At 38.1% G+C, this 27,959-nt stretch overlaps 1 protein-coding gene across 2 annotated transcripts; it reads right to left on the bottom strand.

The window, feature by feature from the left end:
• Nucleotides 1-11,102: 11,102 nt before the first annotated feature.
• Nucleotides 11,103-27,696, bottom strand: LIPK (lipase family member K). Of its 2 annotated transcripts, none has more exons than XM_060116698.1 (9): nucleotides 27,586-27,696; nucleotides 25,256-25,370; nucleotides 23,093-23,291; nucleotides 21,780-21,889; nucleotides 20,516-20,652; nucleotides 19,475-19,621; nucleotides 17,551-17,622; nucleotides 15,079-15,150; nucleotides 11,103-11,342 (listed from the first exon to the last, which is right to left on the bottom strand). In XM_060116698.1, the coding sequence occupies exons 1-9, from the start codon at nucleotides 27,688-27,690 to the stop codon at nucleotides 11,103-11,105; spliced, it is 1,197 nt and encodes a 398-aa protein (XP_059972681.1). In that variant the 5' UTR covers nucleotides 27,691-27,696. The 2 variants fall into 2 exon arrangements, with proteins under 2 accessions (XP_059972681.1, XP_059972593.1); XM_060116610.1 differs by having other exon boundaries at nucleotides 23,093-23,192; nucleotides 27,586-27,690.
• Between the last annotated feature and the right edge of the window lie 263 nt (nucleotides 27,697-27,959).

A 27,959-nucleotide genomic window follows, 5' to 3' on the forward strand; every position in this document is an offset into this window, starting at 1 on the left:
ATGTAATGTGCAGGCAAGTGATTGATTATAACTCCGTTGGGAAGTTGAGGCCAGCCTGACTCACTTTTAAGCCCAGAAAGGGTGTGTAACTAGCAGAGGAAACAAAATCCTTAGGCCAAAGGGATTCGACCTGCTGTTAACTTTGGCATAGAGACCTGAGGAGGATGAAGACATTTTAGCCCTAAGTGTTGCCAACAAATTTTGTCTCCCTGTGCACTGATGCCGAATAGAAATATGGAGACAGAGATTTGGAGGATAAGAAATAGAGAGGCTTTTTATTTTCCTTGCCAGGCAAAGGGAAGACACAGTAGGCTAGCACCTCAAGAATGGTGCCCCCCTTTCCTGCGGAATTACAGGGATTCTTATAGGGAAGTTCGCAGTCCGAAGTGAGTGATAAGGATCCAAATGGTGAACGTCTTGCATTCTTCTTCTTCTTGCATTATTTCAAAACAGTCACTGCTGGAGTTGGGCCACCCAGTAATTGGGTCCAGTAGTCTCTGGGTTAACAGTCTGCGACCTCCTTTCTGAAATGCAAACAGCTACAAGGGGTGATTTGCTACAAGAGATTACAGGGGGAGCAAATACCAGGTGCAGAATGTAAATTGTCTAAATTACACAGGATTAGAGGTGACAGGTTAGCGTTGTGAAGGACAAATCTAACTACAGACACTACAGATTAGTAAATTAAAACTAGGATTGATTAACTCAGGCCAGTTTATGTTTCTTCTCTAGCCTGTTCACTGTTCCCTTTATTTTCCTTGTTCTCAGGAGAGGGAAAACTTCATTTCTATTTTTTGCTGCAACATAAGCTCCACCAGAAATACTGGATAATGGAGGCAGAAGTGCCCCGATTTTCTACTTCACTTTTTTTTTTTTTTTGCGGTACGCGGGCCTCTCACTGTTGTGGCCTCTCCGGTTGCGGAGCACAGACTCCGGACGCGCAGGCTCAGCGGCCATGGCCCACGGGCCCAGCCGCTCCGCGGCATGTGGGATCCTCCCGGACCGGGGCACGAACCCGCATCCCCTGAATCAGCAGGCGGACTCTCAATCACTGCGCCACCAGGGAAGCCCTCTACTTCACTTTTTATGCCGGTAAAGCCCAAGCAGTAACTGAATCTCTTTCATCTCCCAGTGGGAAGAAGGGTCAGTTCCTACCCAGCATGAAGAAGTTTCAGTTCTATTAGTTTGGACTCATCCCCAAATCCTTTCAAAAACAAACATTCATATTTGTCCAAATCGTAAGATCGGTTCCACTTGAGCCAATTAAACAAATATGGGGTGGAAGGAAGCACTCAGCTTGCTGGAATAGGTGGAAAGCTTATGTACCAGTCCATACTCATTCAGTCTTTTTGATGAAAGACAACCATGCTTTGCCCTGAATGACAATGGGCAAAGGTATGTGTCAATGGCAGAGGGGTATGGACTTGCCTGGATCCTCTCATGGGTGAGGACTTTAAAAACAATGCCTTCTAAGAAAATTTCAGTGGACTCTTTGGAGAGTTCTAGGAAGCACAATGTTAAGATTATTAATGTTGCTTTGTTGTCATGACTTTATGTGGAGATAGAATGACTATAGTTAAACTTCTCAGGGCTTTATGGATTGTAGACTAGCTTAAAACTCAGAAGAATTTCTACACCATTACCTTCTCATATTCTTACTCAACTTTGAGGTTTATCTAAATAATCTGGAGAATTCTTTCAATCTGTTTTCTTGTACAGACACAAAGTTGTCTCAAATAAATGAAGCTAGTCTTTTCCAAATGCTTTCGTCATTCTTCTTATGTAACCTTGCTATTTGAATAAGTATTCAATATGTTGAAATGAATTAAAACAAAAGACATTGAAACTTCTTCCTTCGTGCTGTGAAATGTAAAATGATAACTCCTATTCTCTAGAGGGTCAAATTTTCCCTGCTTTTTTTTCTTTTTCATAAAACTAGATGATATTAGAACTGGAAAGGGATCTTGGGCAAAATGTAGATTAAGGGACAACCTTTCAGAAGGTCTGTGGTATTTCTGATATCTTGACCCAAGGATCATATCACAAATTGTTAATGGTGGCTGCCCAGTCCATTATCAAGATGGCTGAAAATAGACTGTTGAACATAAATCTTTGAACTTGGTGTCTTATTTATGAAAATAATTGTTATTTTCTTTCCAATGTTCTAATTCAAAATACATTTGCTATTACAATGTCTCATTTTTTTGTTTACTAGTTTGCTTCTTTCTCCCCAAAGACTGCTTTCCCTTAACACATGACTTTGTATCAAAAGGGCATATTTTCCCCTTGAAAACAATGTAAAGTTAAAAAGATTAGGGTATAACCAACAAAATAGAAACTAAAGAGAATTTTGGAAAAGAAATAATTTAAAATCTTACACCTTTGAGACAAATTTTGCCCTGAGTAAAATATCTTGCATGAACTGGAACATGGAACTTGTCACTTGCCCACTAGATAATTTATCTAATCCACTATGCATCCTAAAATTCCAACAGGGCTCAAGAAAGCCATAAGTGGTGTGTGTGTGTGTGTATGTGTGTGTAAAATGATAGATTAGCACACTTTGGCTTTAGAAAAGGCACTTGAAATTACATTAAAAAATTTTGTTCACTCATAAAGCAAGGTTGGCAGTGTTTATGATATCTATAAGAAATTATGTTTGTTTTTCAGATTACCTACTAGAGTAGAACATGTTCTCTTCAGGGTTGGTGTCAATGAATCCCCATTTCAGCTCCACTTTATTACACCCGCCTTCAAACACAGTATGGCTATGACAAAGAGGCACAGAGAGAAATGACAAATACAAAGTTCTATCTGTCATAAATGACTGAAATATTAAGGTTTTTGAAAAGAGGCCGTAATAAGCTAATCCAATGTACACCCGTCACAATCCAAAATGCTCAAAGGAAAGATCACTTACATTTAAAGAGAAGTTAATACCAAAAGCCAAAAGTTCAGGAGGTTGTCTTTAAGGACATCCAGGTCCTGGAGTGGCAGGGTCAGAACTTAATTGATGGCAAAGGTGAAAGCTTGTGAGAATGAAGAGGAAGGGTCATACAACTGAATAGAAGGAAATTTATACTGTCCATTCCTCCAAGTAGGTTTAACTGCTTAACTGCTTACTTAATGTGCAGAGTTTATGTATGGTATGCTCTACAGCTCATTTTGATTTGAATTCCTGTAGGAGGTATATTCAAATAGAGATTTTCTTTTTAAACACACACAGAATGCTTACCGAAAATTCCAACTGAATCTAGTTTTAGATATATTAATAGTTTCATCAATTTATGAGGTAAATAAATGATGATTAGAATATGTAAAAAGGTAACACTGGCTGTTTTGATATATGCTCCTCTTTCTTTCCTGAATTTTTATTTGGTTAAATTACAGTTAAATCGCCTCAAATCTCCCCAGCACTACTGAAAATGGGTAGATGACTTTTAATATCATAGTATCTGTGTTTCATCCTTTTCCTAATCACCATCAACATCAAAAATTTGCTGAGTAAATAAATGAATTAGTGGATAAATCTAGGCGTCCAGAGAATGTTGCTTAGTTACTGAGAAATATGATAAAGTTATTACTAACAATTCTTAATTATTTATTGAGTATTTACTTCATGTCAGATGTTTTACTTTGAGACACTACCAGCTTGGCTGCAAATTCTACTAGGTCTCTTTCCTTTTAATTATGTTTCAAAGGACATTTTTCTTAACATCAATATATAGTAATTAATATTAATTTAATATAAATATAGTAAATTTTTTACGAGTTACATAATAAATTTTACAGTAAATTCATAGGAATGAACAATCTTGCTTCGTACTAATCTGGAATAAATCCACTATTATTCATAAATTGCATTGCACACTAATACAATAACAGATTATTACTCAATAATAATTTTTCTGCTGTTCAGTCTCCAAATTATCCTTAAACTTGGTAACTGCTATCGCCAAATCTGGTATCTTTCACACAATCTATATTCTCTCATTTTCTCTATATATTTAAAAAAATCTTATAACTGCAGAATTATTCAAATTTTTCTACAAATAACCAGATTTCTTTGGGGATAATTACCTTTACTCTTTTCTCTATACCAGTGCTGTTCAATAGAAATGTAATGTGAACTACATATACAATTTAAAATTTCTTACAGCCACATTTTTAAAGCATAAAGAACAGATGAAATCAAATTTTTATTTATTTATAATTCATTTTATAAATAAAATTTGATTCTATTTTTATTTCTTTTAAAGCAATAGATCCAAAATATTATCATTTTAACATGTAATCAATATTATTATTAATGAGAGATTTTCCCTTCTTTTTTTTGCACTAAGTCTTTGAAATCTGAATATTATGTTATAGTGATATCACATCTCCATTAGTATTAACCACATTTCAAGTGCTAAATAGCCACATCTGACTAATGGCATGTATTGGAGAGTGTAGCTGTGTGCTCTCAGTCTTATGCTGCTTTTTCTTTTTTGTTGTTGAAATGTTTCTTCAACTACATTCTTTATTGTTTCATATAGTACTCATCCCAAATATATATCTTTGTATCATAGATTGACCTGAATTGAATATCTGCCTCTCAAACTTCCTACTATTTGAACCATCAAACGTACCTTCTCAAGTGCTTGATCTCTGCTCCCCAAATGAGCTTTGAGTTCTTATTGTCCAGCAAAAAGGCATATGCACAAATATTTAGCTATAGTCCTTTGTCAAAAAAGCATGATATCCACCACTGTTCTTGAAGTCGCTAAACCTGGAAGGATGGCTTGTTACACTGACTCTATCCAATAACAAACACCAAACTATTATTTAAAAGTTTTTTTTGATGATTTAACATTTCCTAATAGAGAAAATGTCACCAAAATAATTGTTATTTTTAGAAATCATTTACACGTTTGACAGCTTCCTGGATCTAATGCTTCTGAGAGTGTTGATTGAATAAAGAGCAACAGGTACATATGTGTATAAGTAACATAGCAGCTAACTTGAGAGATTTTGCTTTGAGACCATAGGTATCAACACAAATTGTACCCAAAAGAGCGCTGATTCCTCAATATTGAACCATTTGTTCATGCTTAGTTCAATAGCCACATAATAGCCCAAGCTATCTTCATCACTAGCTGGACCACTGCAACCTTCCAACTAAATTCCCCAGAACCACCTCATTCATTCTCCATATTGTACCTATTGTCATCATTTTATTTTATTTTATATTTTTATTTTTTAAAATTAATTAATTAATTTATTTTGGCTGCGTTGGGTCTCTGTTGCTGTGCTCAGGCTTTCTCTGGTTGTGGCGAGCAGGGGCTACTCTTCATTGCAGTGTGCAGGCTTCTCGTTGCAGTGGCTTCTCTTGTTGCCAAGCACGGGCTCTAGGCGCACGGGCTTCAGTAGTTGCAGCACGTGGGCTCAGTGGTTGTGGCTCACGGGCTCTAGAGCGCAGGCTCAGTAGTTGTGGTGCATGGGCTTAGTTACTCCGCGGCATGTGGGATCTTCCTGGACCAGGGCTCAAACCCTTGTCCCCTGCATTGGCAGGCGGATTCTTAACCACTGCGCCACCAGGGAAGCCCTGTCATCATTTTAAATCACAGATCTGATTCTGTTTTAAGCACTTTTGAGATTAAAATTCTTTAATGGCTTAACATTCAAAATTCTGTGAATGGCTAGAAAGGTGTATAACTAGGCTCTACCTCTTCAAACTCATTTCGTCCCATTTCCAACCTGGCTCCCTGTGCTTCTTTAGTTTCCTTTGGTAAATCTAGCTCCTTGCCACCTGAGCTAGTCCCCTGCCTGTAGTCCCATCTGGCAGATTTTACAGATCTCAGCCAAAATTTCATTTCCTCAAAGAATAATTCCCTGTCCCCCTTGATGAGAGTAGACTTCTTATTGGTGGATTCATTACAATTATAATTAAAGATTTAATTATGTGAGTAAGCAGCTGTAGAATATTTGCCTTTTTCATTAGTCTGTAAGTTCCACTTGGGAAGGACCAGTGTCTACCTTATTACTCTTCATGTTCTGAATGCCTAGCTACTTCATAATAAATACTCACAACATTATAGCATAAAGATTAAGAGCTTGGCATCTAAAGTCAAGATTCCAGAGTTAGAGAATTGATATTTTGGGGCAAGTGGCCCGATATCTCCAAACTTCAATTCCTTAATCTATACAGTAGGGATAAGAATGATACCATTTTATAAAGCTATTGTTAAGATTAAATAAGATAATTCGTGTAAAGTGCTTACACTGTTATTTCCTTATGGAAAAAGGCTCAGTGTACTTGAATGATTGTGTAGGTGATGATTTTTGTTAAACCACATACTTCCTCTGTGTTTTATTCCCTTGCACATACAAGTAACATTTTTTTTTTTTTTTTTTTTTTTGCTGTACGCGGGCCTCTCACTGCTGTGGCCTCTCCCGTTGCGGAGCACAGGCTCCGGACACACAGGCTCCGCGGCCATGGCTCGCGGGCCCAGCCGCTCCGCGGCATGTGGGATCTTCCGGGATCGGGGCACGAACCCGTGTCCCCTGCATCGGCAGGCGGACTCCCAACCACTGCGCCACCAGGGAAGCCCACAAGTAACATTTTTATACTAGAACTTCCCACGTGTTTTATTAAAGGGAAAGAATGTACTATTTTGGCCAAAAAAAATTGATATAGTTCTCTTAACAATTATAGTCTTAAATGTAAATTATAAAGACATGCTTTGGTTTATGTTTTGCAGCTTCCTGTAAGCTTCAGTTATATGACTCAGCATGTGTAAGTGCAATTTATTTCTAGGACACTGACAAGGTCAAGTGTTGGGATTGGCCAGTCTGCTATGCCATAGTCACCGAAGAGGTGCCTCCCTGTGAAGCTTTTCGGTGCCCTGCCAGCCAGCATTCCCCTGTCAAGTCTCAGATCTTATTTAATACCCTCCCCCTCACTTCTACAGCCCCTTTATTTATGTATGCTAAGGAAATTTTGAGAAATGAGTCTTAGCCAAATATATATTAATTACATGTCTTTTTTTTTTGCGATACACGGGCTTCTCACTGTTGTGGCCTCTCCCGTTGCGGAGCACAGGCTCCGGACGCCCAGACTCAGCGGCCATGGCTCACAGGCCCAGCCGCTCCGCGGCATGTAGGACCTTCTCAGACCGGGGCACGAACCTGTGTCGCCTGCATCGGCAGGCGGACTCTCAACCACTGCGCCACCAGGGAAGCCCTAATTACATGTCTTAGAAGTATTCCAGTTTCCACAGGACCCAATCAAGTGTCTGGAGGACAAAGATGGCATTCCCAGCCACTCAACAACTATATTTTGATCACATCATTGGATAAAATATTAGAGGTTATTTAACTGATTGTGTGAATAAATGGAGAATAATTGATTAACAAATACTAATATTCTGGCAATACTGCATTGTGAGAAGTAGTATAGCATCATGGTTAATTAACAGCACTGGCCCCTATAGTGATGCAGCTTTGGAGTTATTCCCCCCCGAAAAAAAGTGGGTACACCACTTCAGGAAGTTATTAACTTTTCAAAGATTCAGTCTCTTATGTGTAAAATGGAGGCCACATGGAGTTCATCTTCAGGACTATTATGGGAATCCAACAAGATAATGTATAGAAAGCACTTAGTATAATGCCTGGCAAATGTTAAGTGTTTCAAAATAATAGGTAGAGATGATTTCTATTTTTAATGTTATTCAGATAAATATATCAAAATCTCAAGAGGGCAAGAAAGTAGGACTTATGATTAAATATGACTTTGCATATGTCATTTAATGTCCTGGAATACTTAATTCCTATGTAAATTAAGTTTCTATTTTTCCGTATGGGAATTTGTTCATGAATAAAATTTCAAGCAGTTATCTTTATATAGCATTTTATAAAAATATTCATTAACCTCTTTCTCTGTAACTGGCATTGTGTTAAATCTTTTTAATGCATTATCTCAGAACAACTCAATAATAAAGGTATTAACATTATCTCCATTTCACAGATAGGAAAATTTGGATTAGAGTGATTAATTAACTTGTCTATGGATATAAAGATAATAATGGAGCTAGGAGCCAAACTTAAACAGTGTGACTTCAAGGCCCATGTGCTGTGTTATGCAAATATGATTCATGTACACCTTTGGTCTCCGTGACAGAAGATGGGGTAGGCAGAGAAGAGTGTCACCATTTTGTAGAAAAGGAAATTGCTGGAATCAGTGATAAATGATTTTTTCGGGGTCACATGGCTAATCAGTTGTGGAGCTAGATCTGGAACTTCCAATGGCTAATGCTAACATGAGCATTTATACATGGCCATTCCTTGTTACCTCTCAAAAATAAAAAGGAAGGTAATTATAGCTGTGAAAGCACTTTGAATAGAACATGAAGTGGTTCAGAAATGAGAGTGATTTTTGTTATGATTATCTTTATAATTATTAGTATTATCCTTGATGTCCTTGAAAGGAAGGGCTAACAGAACTAGTTCATTTCACTAAGTCAAATGTATCCATCTAACACCATATTGGTGTGCAGGACGCATTGGTTGAAACCAACGCTGAAAGGACTAGATCTGGAGGATGGAACTTAAAAAGTGTGAAATGTTCAGCCTCATGTAGGAAATCTCAGGTCTGAAGACAAAGGAAAGACCTTTTCTTACAAAGAATAGTGACTTTCCAAAATTTCTGATTCTACTAAATATAGAAAGGAGGATTGTTATGCTGAGGGTTGGGTAATTCTCCAGTGTTGCAGGACAGGGCTTCATTGATATGAATTACATTGGGTAGGGTCAAATGCGTGACTCTGCTCCTTAAAGTGTTGTGACTATGGAAAAGCTACAACAACACACCTATCAACAGATTGTCAGATAAATACCAACCAGGCTGCCAGAGCTGGCTTTGCTCTGGGCCAACCTGGTTTTGACTCAGAACTTGGGTAGCCTGTTTCACTTACTCACCCACATTCCTCTTCTGTCCTGACATTACCCATCTCATCCCCTGTCCCTGTTTCTGGTTCAACCACTCCTTTCTGTTGCTCTGGTGATTTTGCTTTAGTGTCCCTGTTTAGTTTAAAAATGTATTAAATTCTGGCCTTACCCACTGTACAGAGCCTCAGAAATTCTCTAACAAGCAGGACCTTGCCCAACCAGGACAATCTACATTGGGTTTCCTCATCTATATCTTTAAGGGGAACAAAACAAAGAAGTAACAAGAGCTAGAATTTGGACTCAGGTAACTCTGGGCTCAAGATCCAGATTTGATTCTAATTCTTGAATATTTGACCTTAGCTAGTATTTAAGTCTTCTGAGCATCAGTGGTATTCCTTAAAATAAGATAGGCATGGTACCTGTATCACAGAGATGTGGGCAGAAATAGATGGCTTTGGCCTTGCCTTTGATAAATGCTAAACAAGTTAACCAGTGCCAAGTAATGTTAGTTATTTTTATTATATCCCTGTTGGGTTGAAATTCCCCAGCATATTTTCAACTCAATATAAATTAAAAGGGTAAGAACCATGTTTTCCTTGTTTCATCAGATTATCTCCAGCCTCTAACACACAAAAGGTGCAGAGTAAATTTCTTTTTATATTAACGACTGGTAAGGATTACAAAGACACCCTATCACCAAGGAGACTGTGACTCCCCAAGTCCTGTGCAAAGTGGGCTTAGAGTGGAACTGAAAAATGGTTCCGTGTTAAAGTGTTCTCCCCTTTAGAAGCTGCTAGTTCAGATTCCTGAACATGAAATACAAAATCAAAGTAAAAGTATTAAATTGATATGATTGGTGAGAATGATGGTGATGTACCTTGAGACTACTACTGAAAATAAATTATAAATTAAGATAGGATATTTTTAAGATGTAGGAATAAAAACAAGAAAACCCTACCTGATTAAGAAATACAATGTTGTAGGGGGGAGTGACCCAGATAGCAGAGTAGGAAGACCCTGAGCTCTACTCCTCCCATGGGCACACCAAAATACAACTATTTATAGAACAACTATCAATGATAATGACCTGAAAACTACCAGAAAATATTTTCCACAAATAAAGATATAAAAAAGGAACAAGACAGGAAGGAGGGGTGAAGATGCATTATAGTCAAGGCCTGCACCCCTGGGTAGATGATCCACTTAAAAATACACTTAAAAATATATTAAGAGGGTAAATCTCACGTTGTGTCCTTACTACAATAATAAGAAAAAAAGAAAAAAGAAGGAAAGAAAGAAAGAAAGAAAGAGAAAGAAAGGAAGGAAGAAAGAAAGAAATGCAAAATTGACTCTTAGACAAACACTGAGAGAATGAAGCATTAACGATCTGCAAAACAAGAAATATTCAAGGAAGTTCATCATGACAAGAGAAATAAGACACAGGGAAATAATGGAATTAAGAAACTGGGTTTCTCAAGCTTCTAACCAGAGATACAATAATAATAATGATAATGATATTAATAATAATTTATTATTATTAATAATAGTAGTAGTTTATTAACATTGCGGATAACAAATTACCACAAATTTAGTGGTTTAAAATAACGTATATTTATTATCTCGCTTTCCATGGGTCAGTAGTCCAAGCATGGCATAGCTGGGTCCTCTGTTCAGGGTCTCACCAGGCTTCAATCCAGGTGTTAGACAGGCTGCTTTCTCAACTGGAGGCTTTACTAGGAAAGAATGGGCTTCCAAGCTCATCCAGGTTTTAGGCAGAATTAATTTTCTCGTAGGTGTATGACTGAGAGTCCCAATCTTTTGCAGGTTATCAGCTGGAGGCCACCTGCAGATCCTAGAAGTCACACACAGTTCCTTCCCATGTGGGTTTCCTCAACATATCTGTTTGCCTTTTCAAGCCAACAAGGAGAATCTCTTGCTCCAGTCTGCTAAGATGGATTCTTACATAATAGAATCTAATCAGTGGGTGACATCTCATCACGTTTGCCAATTCTCTTGTCTAGAAGCAAGTCTCAGGTCCCTCCCACACTCAAGGGGAGAAGATTACACAAATTCATGGACACTGGGAGGTGAAAATTATTGGAGGGGTCACCTTAGGGTCTGTGTGCCACATTCTTATGACAAAAACCCGCTTCCTTAGAGAAAGGAAAGTGTATTTAATTTTGCAAATGGTCCTCCATCAATCTAATTAGGTCTTGGTAAACTTCATAGGGTGCATCTTGTCCAAGGTAAAAATCCATGTGATTGTAGTGTGGAATCAACTTGAAATAGATAAGCCTGGTAATTTTAGAAAGTAAATTCTCAACATCTCTGACATCAGCCACAGGGTCCTGTCCACCGCTCCACACTGCTGTTGGAACTTCCATCTTAGAAACGTTGTATAGGGGAGGTGTACTCTAAATAAAATTGAAGAGAGAGAAAAATAGTTTTCACAGAAAACCACATTATAGAAGTAATGTTAACTGTCAGTTGTTAAGGAAGTTCTTCAAATGTTAAAAATGTGCAATTAGGACATACTTAATGATATATAAACATTAACATGTTAAAAATACTTGAAAGTACTTTTGTGCAATAATATGAATTGTGGATCAAAAAAAGACAGCCATTATATTCCTGATTTTCACTTTTGGAAAAAAAGAAAAGGATCCCAGAAGAAGAGAGGCTCTCATTTCTATGGGGGACCATCTTTCTAGTAGCACTTGGGTTGAGAGTGTATCCATTTCAAACAAAATATTGGATAGAATAAATATAAATACCCCTTCTTATATGCAGAAATCTGGGCTCAGGGGAGTTAGTAACCCTTCAGAAGACTCTTTAGGGGGCATTGAGACTAATGTACAAAAAAGACATTTGAAAAGAATGTTTAAAAGGAGCCAGCCCGTTACAGAGAAATAGAGTGGCTATGATGTTAATCCCCTGGCAAGTTTCCCTTCTTTCTGGTAACACAACCTTTCTTGTGCTGATTCAACAAATCCCAAAACCCCAGTTCCAGAGTGGTCCAGGATGATCAGTCCTGGTCAATTAGTCCTTCATTCTTCTGGCCGCAGTATAATTGCATGAGCGATGGGCACATTATTAAAATTGGGTTAGAGTTCTCTCGGGAACTTTTTACCAGAGCTATTGAGAAAATATTGCCATTTTCTTTGAGTTTGCAGTTAAAAAAAGCTATATGAGCTAGGTACACACCGCTACCATTGTACTACTATCTTGGAAATAGCCTAAGAATGGAAACAGCATATGCAAGCAGAATTGAAAGAGACTGAGAGGGAGAGAGAAAGATAGAGCCTGAGGACGGTATGTAAGTTCCTAGCTATTGTGCGTTTAACACTATACCTTTTATTTCAGTAAAACTAAAACATTTTTTTAAAATATAAAATAAAGTTGATTTCTACTACTTGCAATGGAAAGAGTTGCATATTCTATGGACTAAACTGTGTTCCCCTCAAATTCATATGTTGAAACCCTAACCCCAAGGTGATTGTATTTGGAGACAAGGCTTTTAGGAAGTAATTAAGGTTAAATGAGGTCATGAGGTTTGGGTCCTAATCCAATAGGATTGGTGGCCTTATAAGAAGGGGAAGAGAGAGAGATTAATGTCTCTCTCTCTCGTCAACCACATAGAGGAAAGGCTATGTGGATACACATGAGGAAGGTGGCTTTCTGCAGTCCAGGAAGAGAGCCCTCACTAGGACCTGACTGTGCTGGCACATTGATCTCGGACTTCCAGCTTCCAGAACTCTTAGAAATAAATTTCTGTTGTTTAAGCCACTCAGTCTATGGTAGTCCAAGGAGATTAATACAGCATAGTTAATTTTGGCAGCAAGACTAGGAAGAAAAGGTAACATGGACCAGGTTATAAATCCTTAGGAAACAGTAACATTGGCTAGGGAAAGGTTTCTAAGAGGACTAGAAATGTGCCTGGGGGAGACCCCTGACTCAGTGACTCTGCACCTTGAGTTCTCCTAGTAGAGACATATGAGGCAGAGCGCACTGGTATAGTCATTCCACATTTCACTGTCACTGGATGGGTCTTTGCATTACCAAATATATCAAGTATAATTCCCCTACCCTGTAATACTGGGAGGCCTTGGACCTGGGCTTAGGAGCAAGTGGTAAATGGGAATGTGTAGCTATGAGAAGGCAATGTGATGGGCAAAGAAGGAAATGAGTGCAGATTAGCACTGACCAGTAGCACACTCGAGGGAAGGGTGAACTCAGAAAAGCCTGGCGCAAGGCCCCAATGCAAAAGTGCAACTGATGAAAGAAGAAGCATGCTTTTCCTGACTTGACAGTTTTCTCAGCAGAATAATACAAAGCATAAATATTCAAATGCAAGGATAGAGAGACATAAAGAATAGAAAAACAACACAGCACAGCGTGGCAAAACTATTAGCAAGTGTTAAGGCACAAGTGGGTCTCAGGGGCCTCTGAAATGAGAATACATTTACTGCAATAATTTAATACCCTGCTAAGAATGAATAGGGGAGCCCAGAAGATGGCAAAGCAAAAATGAACATCAAGATCAAGATCCAAATGATATATGGTGTCTTTTGGTCAAGAAATAATTTTTTTACTTTCTTAGTTATACAGGATTGGTGATTATATTGGTAATCACACCTGCCTAATTTATGGGGATATTACTTACAGTTGTGAGAAAGGTTATTGATGTTTAAAACTTGTATATTGTTCACTCTCAGTCTGTTTTAGGCTTTCTTTTTTACCCCCAAAGTTCCAAGCAAAAGATTCATATTTGAACCTGAATGGCCATGTATTTTGATAGAATCTGTAAGCACAGTGATGAAGTTAATACTTGTGATTCAACTCTCATTCAAATAGATATTTGAGTCTTATAGGGTAAGGTCATCATCTAAAAAGCTCTTTCTCGGGCTTCCCTGGTGGCACAGTGGTTGAGAGTCCGCCTGCCAATGCAAGGGACATGGGTTCATGCCCCGGTCTGGGAGGATCCCACATGCTGCAGAGCGGCTGGGCCCGTGAGCCATGGCCACTGAGCTTGCGCATCCGGAGCCTGTGCTCTGCAAAGGGAGAGGCCACAACAGTGAGAGGCCCGCTTACCGCAAAAATAAATAAATAAAAATAAAAATAAAAAGCTTTTCTTTTTATTAAAGCAACTATATACTCTTGCTAGGACAAGGAATTGGTTAATTGCAAGAGTAAATAGTATTTTGACACAGTGTGTGAGTTTGTGTGTGTGGGCACACACCACCCCACACACATACAACTATAGCAGTTTAGGAGAAAAATCAGATTTTTCACACTAGTTGAAATTATACATTTTCACTATTGTAGTTATGGTGGCACTGAAATTTCTTTTTTAAAAATTTCCAAATTTCCGTCCATAACCTTGATTTGAAAAACCCATGTATCTTTGATGACTATTTGTTTATTTAAACTCAGTCTATCAGCAAGAAGCCAAAGCCATCATTGGATTTCCTTACACACTGAAAAAAAAAGTAATAACGACAACTTTTGCTTTAATATAGAGTTTTTGCTCCAAAAGTTTGCATGTATAATGTCAAGAAATATTTTGACATATCATTATCTTGCAGATAGGACTGCTTCTCCCTAAAGGTGATATTCCTGTCTGGAATATCTCTAATAATTCATGTACTTTTAAAAAATGACTGGTAAATGACATCCCAAAGAATTATTAGGAAAATGTTAGTTCATTTTATGAGAGACAGTTAAGAAGCCAGAGAATATGCTCCAGAAACAAAATTATGTATCTTTAATTCTTTCTTTAAAATATGGTCTTAATTAAGTGCTGAGAATTTCTATTTTTTGAAAAGGAATAAGTGTAGTGGAAGAAGAATGGACTTTTGATCCAGGAACTCCTGTGTCATATTCTGGTTCTTTATAAGCTAAATAATTTTGACTGTTTACCTAAAACTCTCTGAGCTTCTGGAAAAATAGAGACAATAATATTTACCTTGGAAGGTCATTCTGAGGATCAAAAATAATGTTATGGCACATGGTAAGAACCCAATAAGCAACATCTGATCTATACAAAATATCTGGCATAGTGAATGGGGCTTAGTAGGTGCTTGATGAGTAGATACTATTTTTTAAGTTCATTTGCTGTATGCAATTGTTTGATTATTGTTGATATTGTACCTGGTGGAAGTGCATCATGTTCTGATCAGGATTTCCCCAATCAAAAGCTTGGAACTGACCTGAATTAATAGCCTATAATAAGATAAAAATAATAAACATGTTAAAATGATGCAAGAAAACAACATACATTTAAAGACAGTTAACAAAAAATTTACAAAACGGTTTGACATAATGTCCCACTCTGTAGCACATGAGCTAAAAGTTAATAAAGTTTAATAAGTCAAAGAATAAAAATGATAAAAATGGATACTAATTCACGGAACTGACTTACAATCCTTTCTTCCCCTCTATACTTTTCCAACAAAAATCCTCAAGCAGTGATGGCTTTAAATATTACAATGTTATATACATAGAAAATGTTTGAAAGATGCTAAATCGAATGATTCTTGAATATTCTGGCTTCAGGAATTTATATATATATATTTTAAAAAGGCACCAACTATACATTTCCTACAGTAAAAAATGACTGCCATTATTATTTAAAAACTTTATGCCTTATCATCCTTGTCATATGGTCTAAGATATTATGATTATATTCCTTATTCTTAAACATTTTTGTTACTTTTGAAAGGAATGCTCACTCAAAGAACACCCTCAGGGCTTTCTGAGGTATAGCCTCTGTTTGTCTGTCTCCTGTCTGTAGAGCCAAGCAGCCTGCCATGTTGTCAGTAATATGGCCATGGACTGAGTGTCTGAGACAGCATATGTAACCTTTTTTCATTTAAAATTTTAGACTTCAGATATTAGAGTAGAAGCATTAATACTTCTAGGGGTTCCTTTTTCTGTTATTTGACACCCATGTTGGATTGAGGAGGCAGATAATTTTTACCTTTACCTCAAGCACTTCATTAAATTATTCTCAGACTACTCCTAGGATTTTTTTTTCCCTTAACTTGAATCTCAGATTTTTTTTCAGATTAATTGATTTTGTTCTGATTTTTTGTTTGAAATGGTTCCCATCGTGATTTATATTGACAGAAGCAGTAGTCTGCAGCTGTTGAAATTCTGTAGGTTTTCATCAATGAAAGGCAATAGAGTGTACAAGTTAGGAACTTGGGTTCTAGCATCAAACAGACCTTGTTTGAATACAAGCTTAATGGATTATTAAGTCTGTGATCCAGGCAAGATATGTATCTTCTCTAAATCTATTGTCTCATCTGTGCAATGGAAATGACAATAATATTCTTCTTATAGGGTTGTGAAGATTAAATATGGTAATGCATAAAAAGCATGTAGCACCTGGGAATAGTCAAGAAATCACTCTTTTTATTAGTATTACTACCATCATCACTATCATCATCATCCGTACCTTAGCTGTCTACATAACTTATGACCAAATGTTTTATCTCCCCATGCCCAGTTATTTCTATTCTGAACAGAACTTTCTGTCAAAGGAGAAGAGATATCTTTAAGAAGAGTCAGCTGTGACATGTGTAAGGGGTTGGTTATGACATCTGTAGAATGGGAATATCAATGTCTTCATTGAAAGATTGTTATGAGAATTCATAAGAAAGAATGAGATAGAATTAAATTGTATATTTGGACAACAAGAACACATAGTAAGTGCTCAATAAATGTGAAATTGAAGTTGTATTTCCTGGAAAGGCATGCCTATCAGAGTCTACCTGTCTCCTCACCAGTAGGAGGCCCTGTGTCCAGAATATCTTTCTTCCTGTAGGAACTTGAAGGCTTATCTTCTGGGGGTGGAACTCTTCAAAGAATTTCAGAAATCCTCAACTAGTATTTCAGACTATCTATAGTAGTGATTCTCAACTTTAAAGCATGGAACAAATCTATCAGGGTGTAGGTTAAAATTCAAATTCCTAGGGATCTCAGATCCCTATTAAATGTTTTAAAGTATTTAAAACTCAAAATGTGTAATTAAGTATTAAAACCTTGGGAAGACCTATCCCCCCATACACACACTCATACATACTTGGTCAGAAAGCTATACCAACTGAATTTGACTTGCCAAATATTGAGTAATATAGTAACAAAAGAAACATAACCCTTAAACTGAGAGTAAAAACAGAAACACTTAATCTATTTTAATCCCTCTCTAACATTTAATTTCCTTCTGAATTAAGCAATATTTCCACACTCTGAAATTGCCCATATCCCAATTAGAGGATAAACAGATCTTTTTGGAATAGCTGTATCATGTTATATAAAGCTCTATTAGAGCTAACGATTTTGCAAAAGAGGAAACACAAGCTTTTCCTAAAAAAAGGCAGTTCACAGTAATCTAAAGGTCAGAATTCAGTCAGAATACCTGGGAACCCAAACACCAGATACAGAGGCCATGGAGAATAGAAAGGAATAAAGGAAATCAACATGAGTTGATGCTGATTCCAGAAACATCCACCTGACAGTAGCAGAACCTGCAAAACCCTGCAGTGAGCTCTCTTGGGAGTGCTCCTCAGGGATCTTGCAGAGATACGTGCGTGTCATATCAGGAACAGGAGCATGTACCTGGGCCCAGTGCAGCATATTCTGAACAGATGTTCCCGCAGGACTTTGTGACAAATAAACGTCTAAGCGACTCTGCAAAGTAAAAAGATTCTTACCTGAAGGCTAATCATATAATCACACCACAAGTAAATCTGAGTATTTTTTTCTCTTTCTTTCTCTCCTCTGTCTCTCAAGGAATAAACATGTACCATACCATCTAAAGACATATTAACCAAAGAAGCCCGTCTTTAAGAACTTTCTTCTCCCTCATTTCCATACTTCTGTCCTGGGCAGTATCTTTGTAAAGCCCACAGAGGGCATCCTGCTGGTCAAAGACAAAAGGTAATGTACCTTTTCTTTCCAGCCTTACCTCAGACAGGTCCAAGAATATAGACAGTCAAGAGACAAAATCTCCAGTGATCTTCTCCTTCACCCTGTGGTAAGTCCTAAGACTTACCAGAAAGTTGTTCATCATGAAAGATTGAGAACAGATCTCAATGTTTTATCATGGCTTCTTAAAAATTTGGTAAATGTTCTGCAGGACTCTTTGACAGTTTGTGGGACATAATCCATCCAGTATTTAAACCTCTATTAATGATTGGATTTCTTTTTGAATCAAAAAAATCTTGATTTTTAAATATTTCCAACAGCATTTTGTTTGCTTTAGTATACAAAAGAGTTATTTTCCATCAGAGTGAGTATCTGAAACATCTTGGAGCTTTAAAAAATATAGCTACTTATGAGCTACCCAAACCTATGAAACAATATCGAAATCTCTAGGGTTGAGCTCTGGACATGTGTAATTTTTGAAAGTTCTACAAATTCTACTTGTGTATCCCTGGTTATGCTCCACTAAAGTAAACATCTTTGCAGGCACTGTAATATTCTATAATCCAGTCCATAACAGCGAGCGAAAAAGGGCAATCTGACTACATACATGTATAATGAGGGCCCCCAACGAATGTTCTAGGATGTCATTTTGTGAAGTCTTTCTTTAGCAAACTCTTAGGCCATGCTGAGAGGGTGTTTTTTGAAATTGTCTCTATTGAGTTTGCTTAAAGGTCTTTTTACTTAGCTCTACACGGTACACTTCCATCTAAGCGAAAGGCAAGCATGGTTTCCCTAGTAAATTGAGAAAGTAAGAAGGTCATGTGAAAGGCAGTGGCTAAGGCATGCTTTGCATAAACAGCCTTTTATAAATCTTGCTTGAAATCAAGGAAAATATTAATCAGCATTATCCACCTAGGGAGGCAAGGCTCTAGGCAGAAGTCTGTGAGACAGATGGAGACCATCTTCAGCTTTGTCCCACCCCTGGTTTCAAACCTGTCTCCACTCTAGCTGGGGACAGTAGCTTCGTCTCTTTCTCCCTCCCACCCTTCGGGTCAGTTAGAGGTAGCTAAGAAAGGAAAGGCTCTCAGTTAAGTTGGAAAGGACTTGATAAGAACCTCAACAATTATCCCTCTCAGTATCACTTGAACAGTGAGTCTGTAGCTGTTACTGAAGAGACATTCCTTTACCCCTTTGGATAAAAGACATAAGTCGTTCACAAAATGACTATATCCAAATCACCTATGAAAGTAGAAAACTGGTTAAAAATTAGATGGCTGGGCTCACTCCCTGAAATTCTACATCAGTCTGTCTGAGATAGGGCTCAGGCATAGCAAGATAAATTTCAAAACCATAGCCTAAGTGAAGGACTTTTAAATGGTGGCACTTTGTCCAACAACAAGAATTGGTGAGAATTTTCAGTGGCAGAGACTTCTCAAATCCTCCTGCTAAAGCAGGTGGACTCTCAGCTTTGGTTGGAAGCCATAAACATGCTAGCTACATTCCAGGAGACAAAAAGGAGACTTTGAAATGTGGTTTCCATGCAACTTAGAATGACCTCTCCTTACCTCTGTGCAACAAAGCAATTGCTTTCCTGGATCTGACTACTTACACGTACCATGTTTAAGTTTTTTGGGTCAAATCCACTCCAAGTAAATAGAAAGTTGCTGCAAATATGATGAAATATCTTCCGGTTGCACACCTTGGTGGCAATGAATCGGTCAAAAAATATGTGAGGATAGAACATCTTGTCACCAAACAACACCTGCAAGATCGATTTAAGACACCATCAATTTTCATGAACGTGAATGTCAAGGGTGGAAAATGAGTGGTAATTCAGACAAGGACTAGACACAGGTGATACCTGCTCAGTGCTAGTCCTCAGTGAAACCAAGAGGCCCATTAAACTTTGTCTCTGTAGTTTTTCCAACCCACCTTTTCGGTCCCCCCATCTCACCTCTTGATGCTTTTTCCCAAGATCTTTTACTTGGAGTGTTTTTTGGGACTTCCCCTAAAAAACTAGTCCCCATAGGAAATTGGTAAGCCTTGGGAGTCAGGGTTGCCTTGGTTTGATTCTAGACTCTGTCTCTTATACCTTAGGAAAGTATTTAATTTCTATTATCCTGAATTTCTTCAACTATAAAATAGAAAATTAATATGCACTAAGTAGAACTCCCCTGTAGATAATAGGTCACATTTAAAACGCACCTAGTGCAGAGGGGAGTAGGCAAAATGGTGGAGTGGGAAGACCCTGAGTTCATTTCTCCCCACAGGCACCCTAAAATCACATGCTGTGATCTCAACTACTACACGATACTGTCCCTGATAAACTAGGGGGCACCAAAGAGAAATTTAACCTACTAGATTAAACCAATCAATCAATCAAATCAGCTTTTGCTGTATCTGTGACTGAGGAATGACATGAGAGACAAGCCTCTAAGTTAAAAATGAAGACAGCAGGGTAGAATGGCAGCAGAGTGAGCACCCTGAACCCTGTTGGTAAAATTGTACATCATCAGTAAACCTACACGTGTACCTCGAGCATTCCTAGATGTTTGTAAAATGTTATTTGTCTCAAGCTGTCTTCTCTTGAAATCAATGGAAATAGGGCTAGTTTTAGTTACTACAGATTTAAACTTGGGGGAAAGTTGTCACATACCTTGATTACTTTTCTGGAAAGAGTTGTTAATTTTTTCACAGGACTTTGGATGTATTTCACAGTGGTGACTGGAGCCAATGCAAAAAATATCTTAATCCTTTTAGCCAGCTCTGGATTAGTAGAGAATGCTATGAAAGCTGAAAGGGAAGAAGATACTAATTCATAGATGTAGAACAATTCTTAATTCATTTTAAATTATAGTAAAAGTAGTTATATTAAAAAAAAAACAAAGAAACTCAGAGTAAATGCCATTTTTAGGGAAGGATTTTTAAATTTCTGAAGGTGGAACTGGCTAATTCAGAATAAAGTGAGTTTCCTGTCCCTGAAGGATGCAAATCTACTTATAGAGAATGTTGCAGAAAGGGTTCAAACATACAGTGTGGGGCATGTCTAGGTAAACTCCAAGGGCCATTCTAGCTTGACGATAGTCTTTGGTATCAGACAAAACTGGGCTATAACTTTGGCTTCCCATTTGCTAGCTATGTGAAAACTTGGGCAACTTAACCTCCCCTGTATGAGTCTCAGTTTTCTCTATCTATAAATATGGAAAATAGAATCCTTATAGAATAATTCTTTTGAAGGTTAGATTTATATATATATATATATATATATATATATACATACACACTTTCTAATTGGCTTTATCACCATTAGAAAGGATTCCTAAGTTCAGCCATTTGTAAAATATGGATGACAATGCTCTCAAATAACTGGTGTAAATGCTGTTGGTATTGTCAAGGTCTCTAGCTGAACAGAGAACAGTGAAGAGAATAGAGTGCCTTATGGCACTGCCAACGTAGCCCACCCACACACATCTAGCCTACCCCAGCACCCACTGGGAACTAACTAAAAGTCACACTGGTTGTGACATATAATCACTGAGATTTGTAATCCTCTGCTTTTTTTTTAAGTGTCCCTCACTAGACTGTGAGCTCTTTAAGGGAGAGATACATACCATATTTATTTATCTTTGGTTCCCCAGTATCTAACCTGGTGTCTGGCAAGTGTTGTTGGGTATGCAAATGAATAAATAAATAATTGTCTCTCTTTCAGGCTTATCCGTCAATCTCCAGATTTAGTCCTGGGAGGAAAATCCCTAAGTCATCCACACTTTATTTACTCTTTAGAAGCCAGCCAGACAAGATTGTTTCCCAACTCAGAGTCCCCAAGCTAGAGACTGCACAGAGGGAAGAAATCCTGCCCCCTTTTGTGAATATGAAGAAGATCCCCTGACACTCTCAGATCACACCTGCCCCAAACACACCAGTGGTGGTGCCTTGGGAGTGGCCCACATAGTAGAGTTGCTCCTGTCCAGTTTTCTCTATGATAAAATTGATTGTGGCTGGAAGGTCATACTTAGCCATCTCATCCAAACTGCCAAAGAAAAAGAACAACAACATTGGAAAAAAACTCATCTCATTTTTAGGCTTGCAATACTTAAACATATTCATTGCAGACCTAGATGTTTAGCTTTTGTCAAATGTAATACTGGAATCAATACGTGATATCATGCGTCTGTACAACTTTTGAGGATATCACCTTGATTGCAAGAATAACTTTATTAAGAAACTGAAATCAGAAAAATCTGACTTGCAAAAGCCTCCAGAGGCTTTTCACTTAATTCTATAGCAGATTTACCAAACTCCCTTGAAAAGAAAAATTACCTGGAATGCTTATTTTAAAAACAGAATAAAGCAAAGAGACTTGCAGAGTTCAGCCCAGACAGACTGAATCAAAATGTCCAGGGAAGAGGCCTGGTCATCTGCATATTTATCAAGCACTTCAGGTGCTTCTCTCCTGTATGTAGTTGGGAAAACACTCATCTAGGGAATCATGATGTTATTTGCAATTGTGCCATGACACAACTGCCCTGGAATGTGGAATTAGGGAATGCAAATTGGCTTCCAGGACTGAGGCCAAGGAACAAACAGCTTTAGTGACCTTCAAGGAATGGTTCTTAGCTCCACTACAGGTGCTGGGTTTGCCTCTGTGACTCAGCTGGCCTAACTTCTAAGGAAGACAGCGTCCACAGGGGCTGCTGGCAACTCAGCTCCAGGGACAGATTTCAGCACCACCAGCCTATGGAGGGTAGAGTTCCTTTACTACTCAGTGAATTGGAGTGTCATCTATGCTAAAGGGCTTGGCTTATCTTGGCTTATCATGAATGTCTGTTTCCCAGGATTTTCAACCAGAACCTTGTTCCTGGTCCCATTTCTTGATCAGTTTCATTTTTCCTCTTTAGTAAGGGTACCAAGTAAATTTCTGGGGTGCACACTGACAATATGATAGTCCTGGAATTAACCTTTCTAAAGTTGATCTTTGCATCTTGATTTTTTGTTCTTGCGTATATACTTTACATACACACACGCCAAGTGGAGTATGTAAAACAACTCTTGATGCAATAATAAGGGCATTTCTTCAGAGCTTGTGAAGAAAACCTGCGTAGAAAAAGAAATGTCCATTTCCTTCTTGTAGATTCCACAGTGTGCATTTGGACGGAAAGGGAAAATTCAAAGAGCAGTCATCCATATAAATGAGCAACGTACACACTTTATTCATTGGTAGTATTCTCCTTACCTGAAGGCCCAGTATTCTGCTGATGTGGTTGACAATTTCACGTGTCTTCTGGACCAGATGTTTCCCCGGCTGTTCCCCATCCATACATCATAACCAACATCTGCCAGAAGGAAAGCCAAGCTGTTGTTGGGCAGGTTGCAAATCCAGTTACTGGCAGATGCAATTAAGCCATGCTGCAGATACACAGCAGGCTTTGCAGCTGCAAAATACAAGTAACAGGAGTTTTTTATATGAACTTCCTTGGTGCTTACAAGAAAATTCTTTTTCCTGACTCCCTGCCATACAGAAGGAAAGTTAAGAGATAAAATTTGGCACCAGGCAAGCCGAGGTTCTAGGGTTTTGAACTACTTCTGAAGCTGGGCAAGTTATTTACCTTCTCTATGTCTTGTTTTTCTCTTTGCAAAATCAGGATTATGTGCAATGTATTGTATTGTTATACAGCTATTGGAGTCAGATTGCCCTGATTTAAGCTCTCTTCTGCTACGAGCTAACCTCTTTGTGCCTTAGTTAACTTATTTTGTAATGGGGAATAATAAAAATTGCTATCTTATAGCGTAGTTATAAGAATTAAATTACAATTAAAATACACAAAGTTCTGTCCAGCACAGTAAATATCTGCTCTACAATTATTCACATTAACGACATTTTATTTCTCAAAAAGCATCTGGTGACAAAACTAAGTTTTTTCCAAGATAATAACAAAGACAATAAAAATACCATTTATTGAATGTCTCCTGAATGCCTGGCATCATGCTAGTTAATTTGCATTGTCAGACAGCAAAACACAAGGTTTTAAGTGAAATTTACACAAGGTAAAATTGTTAATTTGATGTAAACATCCTACTCACAAGTAGAATTGGAACAATTTGACTAAAGAAAGAGAAAAAAAGAAGGAAATGGGGAAGTGGTGCTGAAAACATAGAAGAGAAAGAGAAGTGACTAGGATATTTCTGTCTTTTATAAATGGTTTGTGATGCTGTGTTGGTACCCCAGGACTTTCCCTTAGGTCACCTTTGGAGCTAGACCAGCTTCCTGAGATTGAGTAGGCTGGATTGGCCTCTCAGAAAGCCTCAGCCATCTGGAGGTGAGGCTAAAGTTTATATCCATTAATCCATCTTTTGAGGAAAAAGAGAAAGAAGAGGCGTTACTAATTCTGCTACATTACAGCCAAAGAGTGGTCATAATCCATAGCCCCTTTCTCATCTGAGCCCTCAGGCAGCTTCGCATTGCAGAGACAGCTTTCATAGCATGCCTTTGGGCAGCTACCTGGCAGAACTGATAAGATAAAAGTTTGGGGAAACAAAGTTCTTGTGAGTATTTCCAAAGGTAATGGAGTTATTTTAGGGGATGGTCAGTTCTATAAAGTGAATGGCACCGTTCCACCTCTTTCTCTTTTTTAAAATCTAGATTGTCTGTTTAAATACCTAACCCTTCTGATATTGGAAATTTTGGTTATACAATGCTCCAAAGAACAAAAGGAGCTAAGAAATGAGAGAAGAAAGCAAATAGTTCTTGCCAAGTGGATTCCTCTCTTCTCTATAGATATCAACCTATATTGTAGGGAGCTAGAAATGGCTCTAACTGCATTGAAGTATAGAACGAATAGGGTCAGATTTACTTGAAAAAATAAAATCCCAGTGACTTGCATAGAGAACTAATTACAAATGAAATAATCCCAGTTAGAAAGCTGTTGTAGTAGCTGGAACACAAGATAATGGTGAAGTCGAAGCCTGGACTTGAGCAATAGTGAAGCTGAGAGTTTTCAGATTAGAGAGAAGTTTGGAAGGCAAAATTGATAGGTCTTGGTTATTGACTGGGTATAGGAAGCGTGGGAGAGGAAAGTATCCAAATGACCCTAGAGTTTTGGTTTTTAAGCCTGGAAAGTGGTATCTCTAGAGTAAGACCAAGTTTTCTTTTGTTTCTGTGTTTGTTTGGAAAGAGGACAAAGTGATGGAGGAAAGGAAAGAGTAAACAGTGCATGTGAAAATGCTTTAAAAACTCCAAAGTGTTACGCAAATGAAATAGTAGAGTTGGTGGTGATGATTTGCCTCCACTTATGGAAGAGAATAGGCTCTATTTCAGAATAAAGCTGCCCTGCTGCTATCATCACATCCAGGAATCTCTCCTTAGGCACTATTCCTTTCATAATGAAATAAATCCTACCTGTTCTTGGATATGCTCTTCCATGAGGAATCCTGTAAATTCCGAGGATATAACCATCTTTTGTCACAATGTCATATTTTTCATAAGGGTAACCCCAGTAGGAAATAATCTGGTTCTAAAAAGAGGAAACGGAAAGGTATACCTCATGATGTAATCTCTTGATTTTTATACCCACATTTCAATATAGTACTTTAAGTCACAACCTACTGTTCATCTCTGTATTGGAACAGAATGTAGCAGGAAAATCAGGATAACTTGAGGAGGATTTTAAAAGGAGGATGCATGCAAAGGCATGGGTAAGGCAAGGTTGTGGGTTTCCATACATGCTGGTTTTCTTGGCCTGGTATTATTATTATTATTATTTTTGCAGTACGCGGGCCTCTCACTGTTGTGGCCTCTCCCGTTGCAGAGCACAGGCTCCGGACGCGCAGGCTCAGCGGCCATGGCTCACGGGCCCAGCCGCTCCGCAGCATGGGAGATCTTCCCTGATCGGGGCACGAACCCGTGTTCCCTGAATCGGCAGGCGGACTCTCAACCACTGCGCCACCAGGGAAGCCCTGGCCTGGTATTATTAATGCACTCTAGTTCACTCTCCAAATGTTTGATGGAAAATGGCACGTTCATCTTACGAAGGAAACCATACGGCATTGTGCAGAACCCTGTGGCTAGTAACAAGTGAGTTGTTACCAACCTTGGATCTGAAGGGAGATAGGAGAAAGTGGTTACAATACCCTGAATGAGAAAGTCAAGTAAAGAGGGCCATATTGAGAGGGGCTGTGACCTTTAGCAGAGGGAGACAGCTTGCCCAAGATGACCTTATGGACGGAGACAGGGCAGTAAACCATCTGGTCTCCCTCTTCTCCCACCTTCTGATCTCCTGCTCAATATGTCCATAGGCTGAACTGAACTGAAAACCAAAGGTCAAAGGAATTTAACTGACCTAGTTCTTACAGGGCAGAAAGAAAGGTGTAAAGACTAGAGAGTGGATCTAAAGGGGTAAAAACAGAAGATACCTCATCCACAGATATACAAGGAAGAGGGGAACTACCGTTTATTGGTCATCTTCCACATAGAAGATGGTTAATACCCCCTTGTTTTATTAATCCATATAACAGGTCTTTGAGATAGAATTATATCCATTTTAGAGTTGAGAAAACTGAATTTCAGGGAGAATAATGATCTGTCCAAGACTGAACAGTAGGAAGAGATAAAGGCAAAATTTAAGTCAAAGTTAGTTTAGCACCAAAGCATATGCCTTTATGACAGGATTATGCATTTGCCCAGGCCGGGCACTCACAAGAGGTGTGCACATATTGTGCAGCTATATAAAGCACTGGTTATGAGAGCCCAGACTCTAGAGACAAGCTGTATGACATTGAATTCCAGCTCTTCCTCTTATTAGCTATGCAGCTTTGGGCAAGTTACTTAACTCCTTTGTGCTTCATTTACTTTAACTGCAAAATAAAGTTAATAATAGTATCTCTTCACAGATATGTTGTGATGATTATACACACAGTAAGTGCTCTATAAATGTTTATTATTCTTCTTATCATTAGAGAATAGCCAAAAAGCAGCCAGACCAGGGAGGAAGAAAGTGTCTGTGAATGTGGAAGGAGGAGGAAAATATTTTCATGGACTGTGAGCTCAGTAGTGTGGTAGAAGCTTAGGAGTACCTGCTGGATACTTTGGAGAGAGAAACAAGAAGAGACACTAATTAAAAAACATCGACAATTCCATTCTTAAAGTTCTAATACAAACTTGGATATGGGTGAGGACTTCAGGGTGCACAATGTACACAAGAAATTGTACATTTCCATTGGAATGAAGCATTTAGCAAACATTTGTCATTTGTTTTGTTTTTGTTTTTTGCCTAGATCTGTTCCATTTCACTTTATTCCAGTCCAGTTCTGGTATGAATTCCTGCATGTTAAGACACTTTTGTTTATAAGGAACCCAAACCAAATCTGGCTTACTAAACTGAAAATCTACATGGATATAGTTCACAAATTAAAGGAACTGCTCTAGAAAGAGCCTCTGGAAGAGCTCAAGTATACTCCATAGAGATCATCAGTAGGAACTCATGAATCTTCTCTTCAGGAAACCACCATGAGATGGTAGCTCAAACTACCAGCAGAGGGAGTATTACTGACCCAATTTGGGTCAGGTCTTTCAATTCTTTGGTTAGTTAGCTATGCCAAGGGACAAGGGAGGAAACACAGATTTAATCAGTTTAGAATTTTTAAAAACTAGACAGGCATACCAATTGCATCTAAAATGACAATAGCTTAATTATTCCTTCTCTTAGTTTTTTTCCTTAATGAGTGACTTACAATATTCATATTAGCTTCTGGATTTGTTGAGCTTCCTTCATTTTGACTACTATATATAGGTCCAAGAAGAAGCATCCAGCATGTTGCTGTTAAAAGCTGCCACATTTGGAATCTGCCTGGGAAAGGAAATATTAATATGTTTGTCATCAAAGAGAATTCTACAAGTGAAACTCAGTGTAATCTTTCTATAACACTACTGAGAGAGGGAGTAGAAAGATGCTTCTAGGTTATGTCTTAACAAGTAGTATACTTAATTATTCAAGACTCATCCCATGAAAAATCTGAAATGGTGAATTTTTAGTAAGAAAAAAAAGAGAGAAGAAAGCGAGGAAAGAAGAAACCAACATCAATTAAATCTCCAATAGATAATCAAA

This window comes from Mesoplodon densirostris, chromosome 1 (assembly GCF_025265405.1).
Source record: "Mesoplodon densirostris isolate mMesDen1 chromosome 1, mMesDen1 primary haplotype, whole genome shotgun sequence".
Classification (NCBI taxonomy): domain Eukaryota; kingdom Metazoa; phylum Chordata; class Mammalia; order Artiodactyla; family Ziphiidae; genus Mesoplodon; species Mesoplodon densirostris.

What these genes read in the sequence shown, in the direction of transcription:
- LIPK (XM_060116698.1), bottom strand. Translation starts at nt 27,690, where the DNA reads ATGTGGCAGCTTTTAACAGCAACATGCTGGATGCTTCTTCTTGGACCT. An exon ending in GCAGAATACTGGGCCTTCAG is followed by an intron (nt 21,890 to 23,092) that starts GTAAGGAGAATA and finishes TTTCTTTGGCAG; the next exon opens with TTTGGATGAGATGGCTAAGT. An exon ending in ATATGCTGCACTGGGCCCAG is followed by an intron (nt 15,151 to 17,550) that starts GTACATGCTCCT and finishes ATCTTATTATAG; the next exon opens with GCTATTAATTCAGGTCAGTT.